At 46.7% G+C, this 21,614-nt stretch overlaps 1 protein-coding gene across 1 annotated transcript in view; it reads right to left on the reverse strand.

Moving 5' to 3' along the window:
• Positions 1-21,614, reverse strand: part of RIPOR2 (RHO family interacting cell polarization regulator 2) — a 274,424-nt gene that overhangs the window by 39,602 nt on the left and 213,208 nt on the right. The window contains exons 19-20 of the mRNA XM_073566141.1: positions 15,302-15,460; positions 8,431-8,624 (exon numbers count right to left, since the gene is read on the reverse strand). Coding sequence (XP_073422242.1) covers positions 8,431-8,624; positions 15,302-15,460 — 353 coding nt within the window. The remainder of the gene's footprint in view (positions 1-8,430; positions 8,625-15,301; positions 15,461-21,614) is intronic.

A 21,614-nucleotide genomic window follows, 5' to 3' on the forward strand; every position in this document is an offset into this window, starting at 1 on the left:
CACACCACATTACACAGATACTTTACAGGGCCAAAAATAGATATTTAAGTTTGGCTCTGTTATATTTCTTCACAGAACTCAGTCCAACCTTACGGACAGAGGCACTGGCTCGGAAACAGACCCCATCATTGATCCTGGGTCTGCAGGGGAAGAGGTGGCTGGCCCATCTTCTCCCCCTACTAGGAGCAGGGGTGAAGACTCGAGTCAGGATGTGCCCTTGCCTGCGCCCCAAAGCCCACCACCAGGACCATCTGGTGCTGCTGCTGCATCAGCACCAGCAGAGGATCAGGGCAATATCAGCAGCAGCCCAACTGGCCACATCCGGGGCTCCCCTCAGCCTGCTGCCACATCCCGGCGAGGAAGAAGCCGAAGACGGCAAATACCTGCCCCTGATACCCGCACTAATGTGGACACTGGGGTCCTGAATTATTTAGCCAGAGTTAACACTGATGATGGGGAGGAGGCATACTCTCGCAGCCTGGCCAATTAACTCCGTGCCCTTTCCCGTGAGTTCAGGCTCCATATTAGAGGATGCTTGCAGATCCTGCTTGATGCCTGCACATACCCCAATACGCCCTTACGAACTATTTGAATACATTGAGAGGTGGCAGCTTTCACCACGAAATCTCATGCGCCTTAGGCACCCCCCACAAATGCAAGCTCAAGCAGGATCTGAGGATCCTCAAATACGTGGGCCTACACCTCACCCCCTTCCTCCCACTACCCAACCTTCTATTCAGCAGCCACAAATGTCAGCCTCTAGCCAACCCCACCAATATGGCCACTTGTACCCACCCAGTGTTGGAGGCTGGTCCCAACCTGGTTGGGGACGATATGGCTATCTTGGTGGGTATGAGCCACATGCCTACCACAGCCAACAAGATGCCCCTCCCCATCATTACTCTGGCCAGTACCCCCAACATTCCCAGGAGGCAGGACAATTCCCACATCATGGGCAACAGTATGGCCCCACACAGGGCGATGTTGGCCACAGTGTCCAGCAGCACCCACAGGCTGCTCTTCCACGTTCCCCTTCCCCAACCTATGAGGATTTATAAGTCTGATGGCCGTAGATGTCCAGTGCGGTTTCACTGGTGCTCCAAATACAAAGGAAAAAACAGGTGGTCTCCATCACCAAACTTTGTTAAAAAATGTAACATTAAAATTTTTGAACAATGTTTTCCAATCATATTAAGGCTGAGTTCACACGTGGCGTTTTTTTCGCGTTTCCGCGGCGGTTTTAACCGTGCGATTTTGCCGCGAAAACACGAAAAATAAGCATCCCATGCATTCCTATGGGATTCCGCAATGCTGTGCTAATGCTGCGGTTTTTACCGAGGCGGAATCGCTTCGCAGTAAAAACCGCAGCATGCTCATTAATTTGCGGAATCGCGGCAATCCCGCACCCATAGGAATGCATTGTTCCGCTTATTTCCCGCATGTGGCTGTGCACACCATGCGGAAAGTAAGCAGAACAATTGCGGATGGTACCCATGGTCCGGAGGAGAGGAGACTGTCCTCCGGGCTTTGGGTACCATATCCCTGTAAAAAATAGAATTTAAAATAAAAAATATTGTTATTCTCACCCTACGACGTCCCGCGCAGCCTTCCCGCTTCTCTTCATGCTCTCGTTCCCAGTAGTCCTTTGCGAAAATGCTCGCGATGACGTCCCTTCTCGCGGGATCGCAAAGTCTCGCGGTCATTCGCGAGACGTCGCGATCCCGCGAGAACTGACGTCATCGCGGGCATTTTTGCAAAGGATTACTGGGAACGGAAGCGCGGGACGTCGGAGGGTGAGAATAACACCGTTTTTTTTTTTTTTTTTTTTACATTCTATCTTTTACTACTGATGCCGCATAGGCAGCCTCAGTAGTAAAAAGTTGGTCACACTCGTCAAACACTATGTTTGACGAGTGTGACCAACCTGTCAATCAGTTCTCCAAGCGATGCTACAGATCGCTTGGAAAACGCTAGCATTTTGCAAGCTAATTACGCTTGCAAAATGCTAGTTTTTCCGCGGGAAAATCGCGGGATTTTAAAATGCGATTTTCCCGCGGACTGGAATTCCGGAATTCTCGCGGTAATTTCCGCGAGAGTTCCGGTACGTGTGCACTTAGCCTTAGAATCCATCATGACAGGCAAGGCTACCTCACGCCTTTTAGACAGATATTACATGTCTGTACTAAAGAGAATATTTAAACGCGCTATACTGTAAAGTCAAAGGATGAAAATACACTACTCACTTGCTAATGCCTAGGAAAGGCGTACTGGCCTTAGTGAAGTAGTCACCTTTTTTGCTAGCAATCTATAGTAACAAATCAAGGCGACCAGCATTCAGAATATCACGCTCTCTCTATGTCTTAACAAGTGAGTTTTGTTTTTTCATCCTTTCCAGTATAGCATGGTTAAATATTCTCTGTTCTACAGACATGTAATATCTGTCTGAAAGGCGTGAGGTAGCCTTGCCTGTCATGGTGGAATATTTCTATGATTGGAAAACATTCTGAAGAAATGTGAGTGTTATCTTTTAGCATTAAGTTTGGTTATGGAGATCACCTATTTTTTTCCTTTGTATTTAAATATTCTCATGCAGCAATGTTGTTATTGCCTAATGTTTTTTTGGGTTATGTTATATAATGTTACTTTTCAAAAAAGTTTAATAATGCAAAAAGGGCAATTTGGCCCATTGCCAAAGTTTTCATATGGCAATATTATGTTTGCCTTTAAGAAAAAAAAAAACAAAAAGGCAAAACTAAAAATTTGTCTACTACAGTTAACGTCTCTGTGTGATTTCTCAAAAACCCTGTCAATATACTAACATATGCTAAACAATGCAATGAAACAGTCATAGAATCATAAGGGGTTGAGTAATATATATTTACACACACTTCAAGAAACAAATTATAACATAGACACAGCATGGTCTTGCCAAGAAATTGCCCCCTCAGGTGAGATAAAGTAATTAGTGAAAATATCACGCACTTTGAGGCCAGAGAGCGGTCTACGTTGAGGGTTCATAGGTGGTCTCACCATGCGCACATTGTCCGGCCTACGCACAACACCAGCAGAGGAAGAACAATCATGTATCCTGGTGAAGTTATGAAGAACCACACAGGCTTTCACAGCTTCATTAACATTCTGTTCACTCAACTGAATGGCAGACTGGAGTACCCGCCATTTGGCACAAAGAATGCCATAGGAACACTCCACCAGTCGCATAGCACATGATAGGCGCAAGTTAAAAATTCTGCGCCTGTGGTCAAGGTTGCTCTGGGGATATGGCCTCATGACATTGCGCGATAACTGAAACGCCTCATCTGCCACAAGGATATAAGGGACTGATTCTTCAGTGGAGCCTGGTAGCTGGTGTGGTGGTGGTAGATCCAACTGGTTGGTGCGTAGCCGCCGAGCCATTATGGAAGTATTGAAGACTCTAGAGTCTCCCGTCCTTCCATAGGCCCCAATGTCAACAATTATAAACTTGTATTGAGGGTCTACCAGAGCCAACAATACAACAGAAAAGTATTGTTTATAATTGAAGAATTGGGAGCCAGAGTTCGGCGACTTACGCACCGTATATGTTTGCCATCCAGGGCCCCAATACAATTAGGAAACTGGCATTCCTCCTCAAAGTCCCTTGATATCCTCAACAAGTCTTCCATCCTGGGCTCGGGCATGACCACTTGATGGAGTCTTGTCCAGATTTCTGTAGATGTTGACCTCACTATGCCAGAAATGGTAGATCTTCCAATGAGAAACTCATGGTGGAGGGCGGCATAAGACAGGCCAGTGGACAGGAAGCTGTAGAACAACAGAAATTGATAATTTTAGAATGCAGAAAGTCCAAAAACATCAGTTACAGTGGGGAAAAAAAGTATTTAGTCAGTCAGCAATAGTGCAAGTTCCACCACTTAAAAAGATGAGAGGCGTCTGTAATTTACATCATAGGTAGACCTCAACTATGGGAGACAAACTGAGAAAAAAAAATCCAGAAAATCACATTGTCTGTTTTTTTTTCATTTTATTTGCATATTATGGTGGAAAATAAGTATTTGGTCAGAAACAAAATTTCATCTCAATACTTTGTGATATATCCTTTGTTGGCAATGACAGAGGTCAAACGTTTTCTGTAAGTCTTCACAAAGATGCCACACACTGTTGTTGGTATGTTGGCCCATTCCTCCATGCAGATCTCCTCTAGAGCAGTGATGTTTTTGGCTTTTCGCTTGGCAACACGGACTTTCAACTCCCTCCAAAGGTTTTCTATAGGGTTGAGATCTGGAGACTGGCTAGGCCACTCCAGGACCTTGAAATGCTTCTTACGAAGCCACTCCTTCGTTGCCCTGGCGGTGTGCTTTGGATCATTGTCATGTTGAAAGACCCAGCCACGTTTCATCTTCAATGCCCTTGCTGATGGAAGGAGGTTTGCACTCAAAATCTCACGATACATGGCCCCATTCATTCTTTCATGTACCCGGATCAGTCGTCCTGGCCCCTTTGCAGAGAAACAGCCCCAAAGCATGATGTTTCCACCACCATGCTTTACAGTAGGTATGGTGTTTGATGGATGCAACTCAGTATTCTTTTTCCTCCAAACACGACAAGTTGTGTTTCTACCAAACAGTTCCAGTTTGGTTTCATCAGACCATAGGACATTCTCCCAAAACTCCTCTGGATCATCCAAATGCTCTCTAGCAAACTTCAGACGGGCCCGGACATGTACAGGCTTAAGCAGTGGGACACGTCTGGCACTGCAGGATCTGAGTCCATGGTGACGTAGTGTGTTACTTATGGTAGGCCTTGTTACATTGGTCCCAGCTCTCTGCAGTTCATTCACTAGGTCCCCCTGCGTGGTTCTGGGATTTTTGCTCACCGTTCTTGTGATCATTCTGACCCCACGGGGTGGGATTTTGCGTGGAGCACCAGATCGAGGGAGATTATCAGTGGTCTTGGATGTCTTCCATTTTCTAATTATTGCTCCCACAGTTGATTTCTTCACTCCAAGCTGGTTGGCTATTGCAGATTCAGTCTTCCCAGCCTGGTGCAGGGCTACAATTTTGTTTCTGGTGTCCTTTGACAGCTCTTTGGTCTTCACCATAGTGGAGTTTGGAGTCAGACTGTTTGAGGGTGTGCACAGGTGTCTTTTTATACTGATAACAAGTTTAAACAGGTGCCATTACTACAGGTAATGAGTGGAGGAAAGAGGAGACTCTTAAAGAAGAAGTTACAGGTCTGTGAGAGCCAGAAATCTTGATTGCTTGTTTCTGACCAAATACTTATTTTCCACCATAATATGCAAATAAAATGAAAAAAAAACAGACAATGTGATTTTCTGGATTTTTTTTTCTCAGTTTGTCTCCCATAGTTGAGGTCTACCTATGATGTAAATTACAGACGCCTCTCATCTTTTTAAGTGGTGGAACTTGCACTATTGCTGACTGACTAAATACTTTTTTTCCCCACTGTACATGCCAACCAAACTTGGTAGGAATTGAGATAGAATAACACACACATATTTGGTTGCACAATGACTAAGTGATATGCAGGACATATTAGATGTAACATTCTGCAGTGTCAGGTGAAACATATTTGGAGTAAGATGAGGGCATTAAACTTAGTCCAAGAAGGCAAAAAAACATACTTTAGCCCACACATTATGAACATAGACAATGTGGTTGTGTAGTACATACCGTATTGTGAGTAGAAGTCGCTCCTCTGCAGATATAGCTTTGCGCATCCTTGTGTCCTGAAAGGTTATCCCAGGGCGCACTGTCTCCAAGAGTCGATCAAATGTGGAAATGCTCATGCGACAGTATTGGTAAAATTTCAGTGGATGCTCCCGCAGAGAAGAATAGAGGCGGTGAAAATGACCTCTTGTGAGTCGTTGCCTCAAAAGTGGATGTACCCATATGCGTCTCCTCCTCCGCGGATCCACTATCACTGGGTATGGTTGCCCAAAGCGCCGTGACAAAAGCCAGTTGAAGAGAACCTGCTCAGTTGTATTGAAACTCAGACCCTCTGCCATGTTGCACATACAACACCAACACACCTAGTGAAGGCAAGGTGACAAATGGACAAAATGGAGGCAGCCACCTGTTCTTGAGCCAATAAATAGGGTGGAGGCTAATGATTTAAATTGTTAGCAGGCCTCAAAACCGTTAAATGTCCATTTTGCAAGGCTACAAGAAAATCTCGCCATACGGATTGCAAACGGATTACATACGGATGCTGACATGAGCAAAATATGCGACCGCACCTTGTTTACGGATAACCTACGGAGCACTATTTAGAGGTCATTCATCCGTATTACGCCTGTAAACTACGGACCGTATTTTGCGCAGGTTAGTGTGACCCCGGCCTAACTCTGAGTGTCCTCGGTGTAAGAACGAAAATGATTATTTCATATGCTGTGGACGTGTCCACGATTGGCTGCTTTTTGGTTAGTGATCCTGAGTCGTGTGGAAGTGGCTTATAGGTGTGTGGTCCCAAGAGAGCCAGTGGTTTGCTTGCTGGGATATGTGGAGGAGATAAAAGTCGAAAACAATCTCAAGGTGGCAATTGCTAGATTACTATATATGGCTAGAAAGGTAATAGCGAGGAATTGGATAAAGGAGGATCCACCTTCAAGGGGAGAATACCTTGCCTATGTGAAGCATGTCCTTAAGGTCTGTTTCACACAACCGTTTTTTGGCATCAGTCAAAATCCACCAATTTCCGAAAAAAACGGATCCGCCAAAAAAGGGGCGGATCCGTTTTTTTCCCACATAGACTTACATTAGTGGTGGATCTTGACTGACGGTCATCCGTCACACCCGTTTTTTGACGGATCCGCCAACATTTTTCAGTCTCCCGGGCGGATGGGACGGACACTGCAACGTTTTTTTTGACTTGACGGACCTCTCTCTGTCTCTCTCTCATTTTTTCTGGGCACGGGTTCCTTTAAAATTCAGCCGTCACCGAATCCGTCTGAACAATGGTCCGCTGCCATGCGTTGCTCTCAGTCCGCCGACGGATCCATTTTCCGCCATTTTGGCGGATAGCAACTGATATGAAAGACGGATGTGTGAAACAGGCCTTAGCTGGAGAAGGGGATCTACAAGAAAAGGGGAAAACTTGTGATATATGACAAACTGTGGACGCCTTGGATGGAATTGGGATGAGTGCATAGGTGAATGAACGGTCTCGGGGGTATGTATATGTGGGGTTTTTTTCTACACTGCTATAACAGATGATGTTGTATAATGCAATTTTATATACGTGTACAGGTAGTGTTAAAGGGATAATACGAGCTGTCTAAAGGGGGAAGGGCTGGGGGTGGGGTGAGTTTGCATTGCTGAGGGGGGGTGGTTTATGGGAAAATCAAAAATGTTTGTACCACTGTTGTATGAATACTGTGATGTTTTTCTTAATAAAAATCTATTTGAGTTAAAAAGAAAAAAAGTTTTAGAAATCTAGCGGAGAAGGATGAACTAGCAGACAGACATTGTAGGATTCAGGTGTATCTGGTCCAGATATGTAGATCTGTGTGTCATCAGCCTCCGAGGTGATACTGAAATCTGTGGAATTCTATGAGCTGTCCCAGGCCGAAGTTGTAAATGGAGAAGAGCAGGGGCCCTAAGACTGAACCTTGCGGGACTCTGACAGATAGGGGGCGAGGTGAGGAGGTGGTGTGCAAGTAGGAGACACTGAATGTCCGGTCTGTTAGGTATGACGAGATCCAAGATAGGGCCAAGTCTGTGATGCCAAGAGATGAGAGGGTCTGTAGTAATAGGAAGTGGTTCACTGCATCAAATGCAGAGGACAGGTCCAGGAGGAGGAGGACAGAGTAGTGTCGCTTGGCCTTGGCGATTAATAGGTCATTGGTAACCTTAGTTAGGGCAGTTTCAGGGAGTGGTGCAGTCGGAAGCCAGATTGTAAGCGGTCCAAGAGGGAGCAAGAAGAAAGGTGGGCGGATAGTTCAAGGTGGACGTGTTGTTCCAGTAGTTTTGAGGCATAGGGGAGAAGTGATATAGGGCGATAGCTAGATACAGAGGATGGCTCAAGAGAGGGCTTTTTTAGGAAAGGTGTGATTGAGGCATGTTAAAGCTTGAGGGGAAAACACCACTTGTTAGTGTTTTTCCATTAGGATTTCAGATTCCTGCATTTTTGTATGTTTTTTTCATTTTCAAATGAGGGCTTGCACCAAAGTCAAGTTTAATCCTTTCCTAATTTTTCAGATCCTATTGTGGATTTGTCTACATATAAATGCACAAAAAATCTGCATTTTGTGGACAAGACATAAATGGAAATGAGGATCAAATGTTAAAATTCATAATATAGAAAGGGGGAACCAAATGTTATTGCACCTCAACCACCTAGTTAGGTTGTCACAAACTAATGTTGAAATCTTCTCCTTCAGCTTCCAGTAACTCTTCAGAAAACACAACTTACCTTTTCTCTGAACTCCTTGGATTTGGATGCAGCTGAGGAAAGCAGGTCCAGTGCTTGACTGACATCATTAACATTTTCAGACAGCAGCAGATTTAATGAAGTGTTGATTTCCGGGGAATGAGGCACAGTGAATGTCTCCAGGGCTGCCATTTTACCAGTATCCATCGAGGTCTCCATCAATGGTTCTAATGAGGCTGCCACGATAAAAATAATGGAGAAGATGATTGTAAGAAATTATCTCAGAACAATAATATTTTTACACTTGGTATTAAGTTTCGCATGCGATCGCTCTTCCTCAGTGTACCTACTATAAACTGCGGAACTTTTATTTAAACATGCAGACATAATAATCTGCAGCAAAAACATTGTTAATTATTTTCTTACTGACGTTATAAGCCTCAAACTGATTAAAACATGACATAATTAACAGTTATCAAAAAAGAAAACCGACCAGGTTGAACCTGAAGTCTGATCCGTGGGCAGCATATAATCAAGCTGGATGGGCTGAAAAAATTGATATATAGATTGTATCAAAGCCAGGTAGGACTTTGTTAAATCCTAGCACTACAGGTTTATTAATAAGGTGCATCTGGCTAGCTTTGACTAAGAACTAGGAAATGGGTTCACCTTGTGTCAGTCTGCTGGGGAATGTTGAGCAGAGTAGAGTGTGGTGAAGCTGGTGAGTGTCCGGCCAAAATGTGAGCTGTAGCTGGGAAAGAGACATACAAGTTTCTCTCTGAATGGATACTGCATGGGTTAGCTAGGAAAGCTGAGCAGCCTGTATGTTGGAGCTGCAGAGTAACGTGTGGATGTGCAGCCTGTTCAGTGTGAACTGTGCACGGAGTTGAATACTTCAGTTTGGAGCTGTGAGCTGCTGTAGCTCAGGTTGAAGGTGGTATTGAGACTGGTAGGACCCTACCTCTTCAGTGTATAAAGTTTAATAAGGGAGAAAGGAATGCAATCTGTTCAAGTGAGCCTGCACGGACATATATGTGACTGCTGAACAAACTATTTATTTGCTGATATGCCGGAAAAGCCGGATTACTTACCGGTAATGCTCTTTTAATGAGTCCACGACAGCACCCACTTGGAGAGAGGGATCCGCCCTTAGGAACAGGAAACCTACAGAGATAAAAGAGGGCGGTCCGCCTCTCCCCCTCAGTTGGATTTCAGAGTACCAGGAGGACCGCCAATTATTAGGCCATTTTATTGTCCAATATTATAATTTTATTAACTTTACAACTAAGAAGGTGTATATACATAATGTTAACTTCTAGGGAGGGTTAGTGAACGGGTGCTGTCGTGGACTCATTAAAAGAGCATTACTGGTAAGTAATCCGGCTTTTTACTCTTCGCCACGACAGCACCCACTTGGAGAGACTTTCAGAGACCTTCACCTGGGAGGGACCACCGTGCCGAGGACCGCTCTACCAAAGGCTAGGTCAGATGAGCATGATAAATCAAGCCTATAGTGATTATAAAAGGTAGAAGGTGTAGACCAGGTTGCCGCCTTACATATAGATTCGATTGCGACGTCTCCCCTTTCTGCCCAAGAGGAAGCCATAGCTCTGGCGGAATGTGCTTTGATACCCTCCGGAGGATTTTCATTGCTCTTGGAATATGCCAGACTGATCACGTCTCTGATCCACCGAGACAGAGTACCTCTTGTGACTTCATATCCCTTCTTTTGGCCCTGGAAGGAAACAAACAGAGCCCTACTCTTCCTCCAGCTACCAGACCTCTCGATGTATTGTAACACAGCTCTTCTAACGTCTAGTGTATGGAACTTTTCTTCCTCTGGAGAAGAAGGGTTACTAAAAAATGAAGGGAGGTGGATCTCTTGCGATCTATGAAACTTCCCTGCTACCTTTGGCAAGTATGAGGGATCTGGTTTTAATATTAGCTGATCCTGAAATGTCAACAGAAAAGGAGGTTCTATTGAGAGTGCTTGTATGTCGCTAACTCTTCTGGCTGAGGTTAGTGCAACTAGCAGTACCGTTTTGAAGGATAGGTGTTTAAGGGATATTGAGTCTAATGGTTCAAAGGGAGGACGTGTTAGAGCCTCCAGAACCAGGTTTAAGTCCCAAGGAGGAACTCTAGGTATGTGCATTGGCTCGCTCCGTTCACAGGCCGAGATGAATCTGCCTATCCATCTATTGCCTGCCACGTTATAACTATAGAGGGCCCCTAGAGCCGATACCTGGACTTTTAGTGTATTAACAGATAGGCCTAATTCCTTTCCTCTCTGTAGGAACTCTAGGATCGCTGTGATTGGAATTTCTCCAGAATCAGGGCCTGTGTGTGATTCTAGAAATTTTCTCCATACTCTGGTGTAAATTTTTGTCGTTGCCACTTTCCGACTTAGTAGGAGTGTACTGACTAATCCCTCCGAGAATCCCCTTGATCTTAACATTTCCCTTTCAAGTTCCAGGCCGTCAAGTGGAGATTGTCCACTTGAGGATGGAAGAATGGCCCCTGAGAGAGGAGCCTGGGGGTTGAAGGGAGCACCCACGGGTCTGTCACTGACATTGCTTGCAGGCACGAAAACCATGGCCTTCTGGGCCAGAATGGTGCTATTAAGATTATCCGTGCTTCTTCTGCTCTGATCTTCCTGATCACCTGTGGTAGTAGTATAATTGGTGGAAAAGCATATGCCAGTTTGAATTGCCACGGGGCCTAGAGTGCATCCAGAATTTCCGGATTGTCTGTTATATATAGAGAGGAGAACCTTCGCACCTGCCTGTTTTCTCTGGTGGCGAAGAGATCTATTTGGGGTAGACCCCATAGCGACACGATGCGTGTGAATATCCCCCGGTTTAGACACCACTCTCCTTGTCGCAGTGTATGGCGGCTTAGAAAATCTGCCTGGACATTGTCTCTTCCCCTTATGTGGAGGGCTGAAAGAGACAAAAAATGTTTTTCTGCTAGGGATAAAATCCTTTTTGCGGAAGACATTAAGATGACTGATCGAGTTCCGCCTTGTCTGTTCAGATACGCGACTACTGTGGTGTTGTCCGAAAGGATTCTTACGTTTTCCCCTTGCAACTGTGGAAGAAAATGACAAATTGCATGATAGACTGCTTTTAGTTCTTTTAAATTTGACGAATCCTTATCTTCGCCTACATCCCATAGGCCTTGGGCAAAAATATTCCCCATATGGGCTCCCCATCCTTTGGGGCTAGCGTCCGTGATAATTATATGGGAGGGTGTTATAACCCAAGGTACTCCCCCCGCTAGGTTATCGTCCGTTAGCTACCATGCAAGGGAGGTTAGGACTCCCTGGGATAGCGTGATTTTCTTTGTCAGATTCCCCCGGACACGAGATTCCTCTATGAGAATTTGGTGTTGTAGCTTCCTCGTGTGGAACTGGGCCCACCGAACTGCCGGGATGCAAGCCGTGAGGGATCCCAGAAGGGACATTGCTTCCCTTAAGGACATGTATGGTCGATCTATTGCTATCCTAACCTTCTTTTTAATTGCTGAAATTTTTACCTGTGGCAGCAGACACTTTTGGTATATGGAGTCTAGCTCGAGACCCAGGAAGGATTGGATAGACTGTGGCTCGATTCTGGACTTCTTGAAGTTTATTATCCACCCTAGGGCCTGTAGGGACAAGATTGTATCAGCAACTCGCTCATTACATTGTCGAATTGAATTCCCTACTATCAAGAAATCATCCAGATAGGGTACTATTAGTGTATCTTTCTGGCGTAAAAAAGCCATCACTTCCAGCATCACCTTTGTAAATACTCGTGGTGCGATGGAAATGCCGAATGGCATGGCTGTGAACTGGAGATGTTGTATTTTGCCATCGAGGAGGACCGCCACTCTGAGGTATTTCTGATATCTGTAATGGATGGGAATATGATAATAAGCGTCCTTCAGATCCAAGCCTGCCATCATACAATTGGGGAAGAGAAGTTTAATCGTGGATCTTATGGATTCCATCTTAAATTTATGATTTATTATAAATGAATTTAATTTCTTTAGGTTGATTATCGTCCGGAATGATCCGTCTGGTTTAGATATCAGAAAGAGAGGGGAGTAAAATCCTCTCCCTTCCTGCCCTTTAGGAACCTGGACCAAAACTTTTTTGTTCAGTAGGTTCCAAATTTCAGCTTCCAGGGCCTGCTGTTGGACCGGTGAGCTGAAGGATGTTATAATTAATGAATTACTGGGTACATGATGGAATTTTATCTTTAACCCTTCTTTAATAATGCCCAGAACCCAAGGGCTAGCCGTAATTTTCTCCCATTCTCGAAGAAAATTTTTTAGCCTTCCTCCTACTGGAGGGATTGGTTCCTCAGTTCCTGTCCCTGCGGAAGGAGGATCCCCTAAACATGGCACCTTTGCCTTTTCCTTCCTTTGTGGTCCAGCGGTTTTGATTTTCTGCTGTTCTTCCCCGACCAAATGGTCTTCTCCTAAACGCCCTCCTATAGAATGGGAGAGGAGGGTTAGGGAATCCTTTTTTCCTTTCTTTTGCCTTCATAAGGATTTCATCTAAGGCTTTCCCAAATAAGAACTCACCCTCGCAAGGAATGGTACACAGCTTTGTTTTAGACTGGGTGTCACCTCTCCAGCTTTTAAGCCATAGGCTACGTCTGGCGTTATTAGCCAATCCTGCTGTTCTGGCTGCCATGCGTAAGGAATCCGCAGAAGCATCTGCTATATATGCTGCTGCGCCACGGATTAGTGGTATGGCGGCACGTAGCTTGTCTCTGGAGATCTTCTGGTCTATCTGCTGGTCTAATTGATCGATCCAGACTAGCATAGTACGAGCTGTGCATGTACTGGCTATTGCCGGTTTAAACGTACCGGTAGCCGCCTCCCATGCCCTTTTTAAAGCAGCGTCTGCTTTGCGGTCAAGAGGGTCTTTTAGCACCCCTGTGTCCTCTACCGGTAGGATCGTTTGCTTTGAGGCGGAGGCCACTGCTGCGTCCACCTTCGGGACCTTACCCCATGTCGACAAATCTTCGTCGCTAAAGCGGTACCTTCTCTTTGAGGTTGAGGGCAGATATCCTCTCTGGTCCTGTCTCTCCCATTCCTTCTTAACCAGAGCTTTTATTGCTGGAATGACCGGAAAAACTCTCCTTTTCCTATCCGTGAGCCCCGCAAACATAATTTCCTGAGTCGTTTGTGGCTCCTTTGTGTCTGTGCATCCCATTGTATTCCTTACTGATTTAACTAAATTATCCATATTATCTAAAGGAAAACAGCAACGGCTCTCCATCTCTGAGGAGGACGCTGATGTGGATGCATTGGAATCATCTGAGGCTATTTAGCCCTCATCGGTGTCTACGGCCCCTGATGGCTTAGTAGTTTCGATACTAGTAGGCCTGCTAGACTGGTTTAAGGCCTGTAGTTCTTCTCTAATTATGGCCCTTATATCAACGGCTGATGTTGATGCCTGTTTCGCCGTTTCGCTAACGCATCTTTTGCACAGTCTTTTTGTGTAAGAGTCCGGTAGCGGACATGTACACAGGGCACATTCTTTATTTTTTTACTTTTCCTTCCTCTTAGTCTGAGATGGGGACATTATGACGGAGGAGAGAGGGAGATCGAGAGAGAGAGAGAGAGAGAGAGACATATCATCAGCTTGATAGGCAGAGCGACGTCCACTCACCCAGAGAAGCTGTAGGTACCGGCTCAGGAGGCTGAGAAGGAGGCTTGTTAGCGTGGCTTCTGTGGCTACGATCCGAGGAACCTCGTCTTGCGTGGTCCTTGGCTGCTGCTGCATCGCCTGCCTGGGGATGCATGTCCTGCCTTGGTGAAGACATGATTGCACGCCGTATACTTTTGCCCCCGGCCTTTTGTAAGCCCCTTCATACCTGGTACCTCCCCCTCCAGGTGCGCCTACCTGCGGCTTATTAGTATGCGCTTCAGCGCTCCTCTAGCCGCCGCTCAGCTAGTAAAATCATCATCATTATTATTATTTTTTTTTTTTCCTCTTCCTCCCTGGAGGGGGCGGGGAGCGCCTGCGTCTGTGGTGCCGCCCAGCCGCGCATGCGCTGTGAGCCGAGGAGCCTCCGGTGACCCGGAAGCTCCTCCTTACCACTTCCTGCCGCGCTGTATGAGAGTTCTCCTGGACGCTGAAGCCCCTCAGGAACGCCGGAGGCTGCTGTTTTCTCCGGTTCCTGCGCCCCCAAATGGACAGGAATGGATCTCCTGCCGGTGTCATGATCTCTTCAGAAGAACACCGGTCGGCGCCACCCGGTACCGGTGTTTCTGGCTCGTAGTATATCCCAGCCGAGGAGGGAGCCGGATTCCAGCACTCCCCCGTCGCTGCCTCTGGACCGGAACCCCTGCCGTTCTCACAGCAACTGCACAGGCGGTTCCTTGGCCCAGGTAAGACTGTAGTGTATCCTGCGATTCCCCTTAGGAACAGGAAACCAACTGAGGGGGAGAGGCGGACCGCCCTCTTTTATCTCTGTAGGTTTCCTGTTCCTAAGGGCGGATCCCTCTCTCCAAGTGGGTGCTGTCGTGGCGAAGAGTAAAATAGTTATTTTGATTTTGGAATCCTCTGGAGTTTAATGAAAGCAATATAACTGCACATGTTGGAACCAAACCTCATTTTCTGTGTGAACGCTACCTAAAGCTTACCTGAGAGCGCAAATCCCTACACAGTTTGTTGAGAACGAGTCAATGTAACTTGTCCCTGCATGACACAAACAATACACTGGTATCAATGAGAACCATGTCATGATTTGGGGTCACTGCTGGGTAACTGGACACTTCCCAAGTTGCCCTGCTAACTACTTGGTGGTCCCAGATTATTTTCAGGGGACCTTTCCATTAAAAAGAGATTTAAGAATGCGGACAACACCTTTGATATTTAAAAACAGGTAATATGAATTAAAAATATATATAGTACCTTCCTTTGTGAGGTGTGACAGATAGCTTTTGAGGTCTGTAATATTATGGCTACTGAAAAAATCATAATACTGAAAGACTGTGATTGTTTCTGCAGATAAATTAGGTGACAACATGTTTTCTGTTTTATCAAGAATATGAGCGACCAGCGTTCTGTAAACTAAAAAGAGAGAAAAAAAAGAACAGTATTAGTAATAAACATACATTATACATAAAAGCAAACAAAATTATCGCCTGGGCACCAAGTTATGGGTAATAGACCAAGTGTCTGGACACTCGGGATCCATGTCCTGCTCAGCCCTTATCTATATTGAGGTCGGCTGATACAAGCTGAGCCAAATCACATACCATAGAAGACAAAAAAGCAGGACAAAGGCACAGCTGTATGACCTCGGGTTAATGAAGCTGAACACACATCAGGGAATACAGGTGCCACTTCCAAGGAAAATAGTCTGTATATCCATAGAAAAGAAAGTGGATAGGCACAATCCGTCCCATGCAAAGAATATCCTTTATTGTGGCATCAAGTTACCAACAGCAGGCAGATAAAACCATGGCGCAAGTACATCCGACAATCGTTTCGTGCTTATATTGGTCTATGGATACAAGCTGAGGTTTTAATATCAGAGATAGGATAGGACCGTCCCGATTGGATACACCTTGTTGTGGTGTAATGGCTTCTACACTTTTTTGATCAAAATAGTGTTAACTAGTTACCTTATGTTATTTACATGTAGTATTATTATTATTATTATTTATTGTTATAGCGCCATTTATTCCATGGCGCTTTACATGTGAGGGGGGTATACATAAAAACAAGTACAATAGTCTTAAACAATACAAGTCATAACTGGTACAGGAGGAGAGAGGACCCTGCCCGCGAGGGCTCACAATCTTCAAGGGATGGGTGATAATACAGTAGGCGAGGGTAGAGCTGGTCGTGCAGCGGTTTGGTCGATCGGTGGTTACTGCAGGTTATAGGCTTGTCGGAAGAGGTGGGTCTTCAGGCTCTTTTTGAAGGTTTCGATGGTAGGTGAGAGTCTGATATGTTGTGGTAGAGAGTTCCAGAGTAGGGGAGATGCGCGAGAGAAATCTTGTATGCGATTGTGGGAAGAGGAGATAAGAGGGGAGTAGAGAAGGAGATCTTGTGAGGATCGGAGGTTGCGTGCAGGAAAGTACCGGGAGACGAGGTCACAGATGTATGGAGGAGACAAGTTGTGGATGGCTTTGTATGTCATGGTTAGGGTTTTGTAATGGAGTCTCTGGGCAATTGGGAGCCAGTGAAGGGATTGACAGAGGGGAGAAGCTGGGGAATAGCGGGGGGACAGGTGGATTAGTCGGGCAGCAGAGTTTAGAATAGATTGGAGGGGTGCGAGAGTGTTTGAGGGGAGGCCGCAGAGCATGAGGTTGCAGTAGTCAAGGCGAGAGATGATGAGGGCATGGACTAGGGTTTTTGCAGATTCTTGGGTGAGGAATGAACGGATGCGTGAAATATTTTTGAGTTGAAGTCGGCAGGAAGTGGAAAGGGTTTGGATATGTGGTTTGAAGGAGAGATCAGCATCAAGGATTACTCCGAGGCAGCGAGCTTGTGGGACTGGGGAGAGTGGGCAGTCATTTACTGTAATTGATAGGTTCGTAGGGGGGGTCACGTGAGATGGGGGAAAGATGATGAATTCTGTTTTGTCCATGTTGAGTTTCAGATATCTAGTGGAGAAGAAGGATGAAATAGTGGACAGACATTGAGGGATTCTGGTTAGTAGGGAGGTGATATCTGGTCCAGAGATGTAGATCTGTGTGTCATCAGCATAAAGATGATACTGAAAGCCATGAGATTCTATGAGCTGTCCCAGGCCAAAGGTGTAAATAGAGAACAGCAGGGGCCCTAGGACTGAACCTTGTGGGACTCCGACAGATAGGGGGTGAGGTGAGGAGGTGGTGTGTGAGTGGGAGACGCTGAATGTCCGGTCTGTTAGGTATGATGAGATCCAGGAGAGGGCCAAGTCTGTGATGCCGAGGGATGAGAGGGTCTGTAATAATAGGGAATGGTCCACTGTGTCAAAGGCAGCCGACAGGTCCAGGAGGAGGAGGACAGAGTAGTGTCGCTTGCTCTTGGCAGTTAAGAGGTCATTGGTGACCTTAGTAAGGGCAGTTTCAGTGGAGTGGTGTGACCGGAAGCCAGATTGTAAGCGGTCGAAGAGGGAGCAAGAAGAGAGATGGGAGGACAGTTCAAGGTAGACGTGTTGTTCCAGTAGCTTGGAGGCGTATGGGAGAAGTGATATAGGGCGATAGCTAGATACAGAGGATGGGTCAAGAGAGGGCTTTTTGAGGATAGGTGTGATGGAGGCATGTTTAAAGCTTGAGGGGAAAACACCAGTTGTTAGTGATAGGTTGAAGAGATGGGTTAGGGTTGGGATGAAGACTGTGGTGAGGTTTGGGATGAAGTGGGATGGGATCGGGTCGAGTGCACAGGTGGTGAGATGTGATCTTGAGAGTAGAGTGGAGAGTCGATCTTCTGTAATGGTGGAGAAGTTGGTTTTGAAGGTGGAGGGCTGGGAAGTCGGGAGGAAGGGCTCTGGGGGTTGTTGACCAAAACTGTCCCTGATGTTATCAATTTTCTGCTTGAAAAATGAGGCAAAGTCTTCAGCTGAGATGAGTGGGGAGGGAGGAGGTGCTGGGGGGTGGAGGAGAGAATTGAAGGTGTTGAATAACTGTTTAGGGTTGTGAGACAGGGAGGATATGAGAGATGAGAAGTAGGTTTGTTTAGCTGTGGCGAGTGTGGTCTTGAAAGTAGTGAGGGACTGTTTGAATGCGATGAAATGCTCGTTGGAGTGGGATCTTTTCCATCTGCGCTCAGCAGCCCTGGAAGCTCGCCTCAGCTCTTTGGTCAGGCTGGTGTGCCAGGGCTGTCTGTTGATTTTGCGAGTTTTGGTATGTGTAAGTGGGGCAGCGGATTCCAAAGCTACAGCTATTGTGGTGTTATATAGAGCGGCAGCGTCATCCGCATTGTGTAAGGAACTTATATCTGTAAGAGGGAGGAGGGATTCGGAGAATGAGTGTAGGTCAAGGTGTTTAAGATTCCTGCGAGGGTGTGAAAGTTTGTGGGGTGGGGATTGTAGACATGGAGTGAAGAGGGAAGAGAATGTGAGCAGGTTGTGGTCAGAGAGAGGAAGAGGTGAGTTAGAGAGGTTAGATAGGGAGCAGAGGCGGGTGAAGATGAGGTCCAGTGTGTGGCCATCTTTGTGAGTGGCTGTAGAAGACCATTGAGTGAGGCCGAAGGAGGAAGTGAGAGATAGAAGTTTAGTGGCAGCTGAGAGGGAAGTGTCAATGGGGATGTTGAAGTCGCCCATGATGATAGTAGGGATGTCCGCGGAAAGGAAATGAAGTAACCAGGTGGTGAAGTGGTCAAAGAAGGTGGTGGCTGGCCCTGGGGGGCGGTAGATGACAGCCAGTTGGAGGTTGGAGGGGGAGTAGATGCGCACAGAGTGCACCTCAAAGGAAGGGAGGGTAACAGAGGGTGGCAGTGGGATTGGGGTGAAGGAGCAGGTATCTGACAGGAGAAAACCAACTCCTCCACCATGTTTGCTGCTGGGGCGGGGGGTGTGAGAAAGGTGGAAGCCGCCATACGAAAGTGCAGCAGGAGAGGCTGTGTCAGAAGGGGTGAGCCAGGTTTCGGTGATGGCGAGGAAGGAGAGTTTGGTAGTAACGAAAAGATCATGGATGTAGGAAAGCTTGTTGCAGACAGAGCGAGCGTTCCACAGAGCTCCTGTTAGTGGGACTGGGGAAGCGGGGGCTGGGTGAATGGGTATAAGGTTGGAGAGGTTACGGAAGGTTGTGATAGAGCGTGGATGGGAGGTAGAAATGACTGTGGGAATGTGGTGAGGAGGACCAGGATTTGGAGAGATATCACCAGCAGTGAGAAGGAGCAGAGAAAGTGTTAGCAGGTGGGAGCAGGAGAGGGCATGAGGGGGCTGTCTGTGTTTGGAGACAGAGGATTGTATGTTAAGGAACAGTTTTGAGGCGGAGGTGAGGTGGATGGGGAGGATTGAAGAAGAGATGAACAGTTCCTTACTAGGAGTAGGGATTAGGGGAATTAGCAGAAAGTGAAGGATTATTGGGGTGAAAGTGAAAACGTCGCTGTGCTGATCGCACGTTGATATCGTTGTCGGGATCGCTGGTAAGTCGCTATGTGTGACTCCAGCTTTAGTCACGGCAGGAGTCAGAACCCCACACTGTGAATCTGTCTCTTTCGGGTACGTCAGCTGAGTAAGCACTTCCTATTACTTGGATCTATCTTTTCAATTTACCCTCTTACTCCTTCACCATGTTTACATATGCCCTCACAGTGTTTGCTCCATTAATCCTCACTCTCCTTCGCAATCCCAAAACCCCAGCACACTCTAACCAAATAATCATCTCCCCTTCCCTCTTACCTCCCCACCTGACCTCCTCTACTGACCTGCTCCTCAACCTCAAGTCTGTCCTAATTATACATAAAACAAGCTGCCCACTCTCCTTCTCCCACCTGCTCTCCCTTTCTCTGCTTCTCCTCACTGCTGGCGACATATCTCCCAATCCTGGACCCCCACAGCTCATACCTCCCATTACTACCTCTTCCTACCGCTCCCTATCTAATAAGAACTACCGCACTCTTTCCAACATAAAACCTGTGCCCTTGATGCCCACCCCCCCTGCTCCCTCTCTCTGGAGCACTCTGGAGTGACCGCTCCATGTGCAATAAGCTTCATGTGATTTATGACCTTTTTCTCTCTCGCAATTTTGCCCTCGCAGAAACATGGCTGACACCCTCTGACACCGCTTCCCCTGCTGCGCTGTTACGGCAGCCTCAATTTCACCCACACGCCTCGCCCTGGCAACAGACATGGTGGAGGAATGGGTCTTCTCCTTTCTTCCAACTGCACCTTTAACCCAATCCGACATCTTCCCTCCCTAATCCTCCCCTCTTTGGAAGTCCACTCTATACGCATCTACTCTCCCTCCAAACTCTAAGTGGCCGTCATATACCGACCTCCGGGCCCGACCATTGACCAATTCGCTACCTGGCTTTTTCACTTTCTTTCCACTGACATCCCCAGTGTCATCATGGGTGACTTCAACATCCCAACATCCCCACTAATACCCTTCAGTCAGCATCCTCCAAACTCCTGTCCCTTACTTAAGCCTTTGGACTTGCTCAGTGGTCCTCCTCAGCCACCCACCTCTGCTCTCTATCTAACTTCAGCACCTCCCTTCTCCCTCTATCCGACCACCATCTATTCACTTTCTCATCCCTGTCCTCCTCTCCTGTCACCCATGTCCAGCAACATGCGCAACCTCACACACCTAGACACCCACACGCTCTCTGACTCTATTCTACCACTGGCATCAATATTCTCACTCCACGACACAGACCGTGCCACTGATTTCTACAATGCCACTCTCGCATCAGCTATTGACGTGGTTGCCCCTCTCGTTCATGGCAGAGTACGACGTATCAACAGGCAACCCCTCCAACCTCCCTCATCTCTGCTGAGGACTTTGCCACACACTTCAAAAATAAGATCGACCAAACAAGGCAAGTCTTCATTGTTCAAACACCACAACCCCTTTGTATACCAGACCAATGCCCAAACCCCATAACCTTCCTATCTAACATCACTGAAGGGGATCTTAATTGTCTCCTCTCCAAATCGCACCTCATAACCTGTGCACTTGACCCCATCCCATCCCACCTCCTCCCCAACCTCACCACCACTCTTATCCCATCCCTAACCCACGTCTTCAACCTATCAATAACTTCTGGTACCTTCCCTTCTGCTTTCAAACATGCCACAATCACGCCTATCCTTAAAAAGCCAACCCTCGACCAAACAGCTATGTCCAGCTATCGGCCAATATCGCTGCTCCCATTCGCTTGGCACCTAACTTGCTCTTTGACAGTCTACAATCTGGTTTCCACCCCCACTGAGACAGCCCTGACCAAAATTAGTACCGACCTACTTACAGCCAAAGCTAATCGACAATACTCTATACCCCTCCTTCTAGACCTGTCCTCTGCTTTCGAAACAGTTGATCACTGCCTCCTACTACAGATCCTCTCCTCCTTTGGCATCAGAGACCTCGTCCTATCCTGGATCTCCTCATACCTTTCCAACCGCACATTCAGCGTCTCCCACTCCGACACTACCTCATCCTCCCACCCTCTCTCTGTTGGAGTCCCCCATGGCTCTGTTCTAGGACCCCTACTCTTCTCAATCTATACAATTGTCCTGGGGCAACTCAAAGTCCCATGGATTCCAGTACCACCTTTATGATGA

This window comes from Dendrobates tinctorius, unplaced genomic scaffold (genome assembly GCF_039654945.1).
Source record: "Dendrobates tinctorius isolate UK_male_01 unplaced genomic scaffold, ASM3965494v1 ptg000004l, whole genome shotgun sequence".
Classification (NCBI taxonomy): Eukaryota; Metazoa; Chordata; class Amphibia; order Anura; family Dendrobatidae; genus Dendrobates; species Dendrobates tinctorius.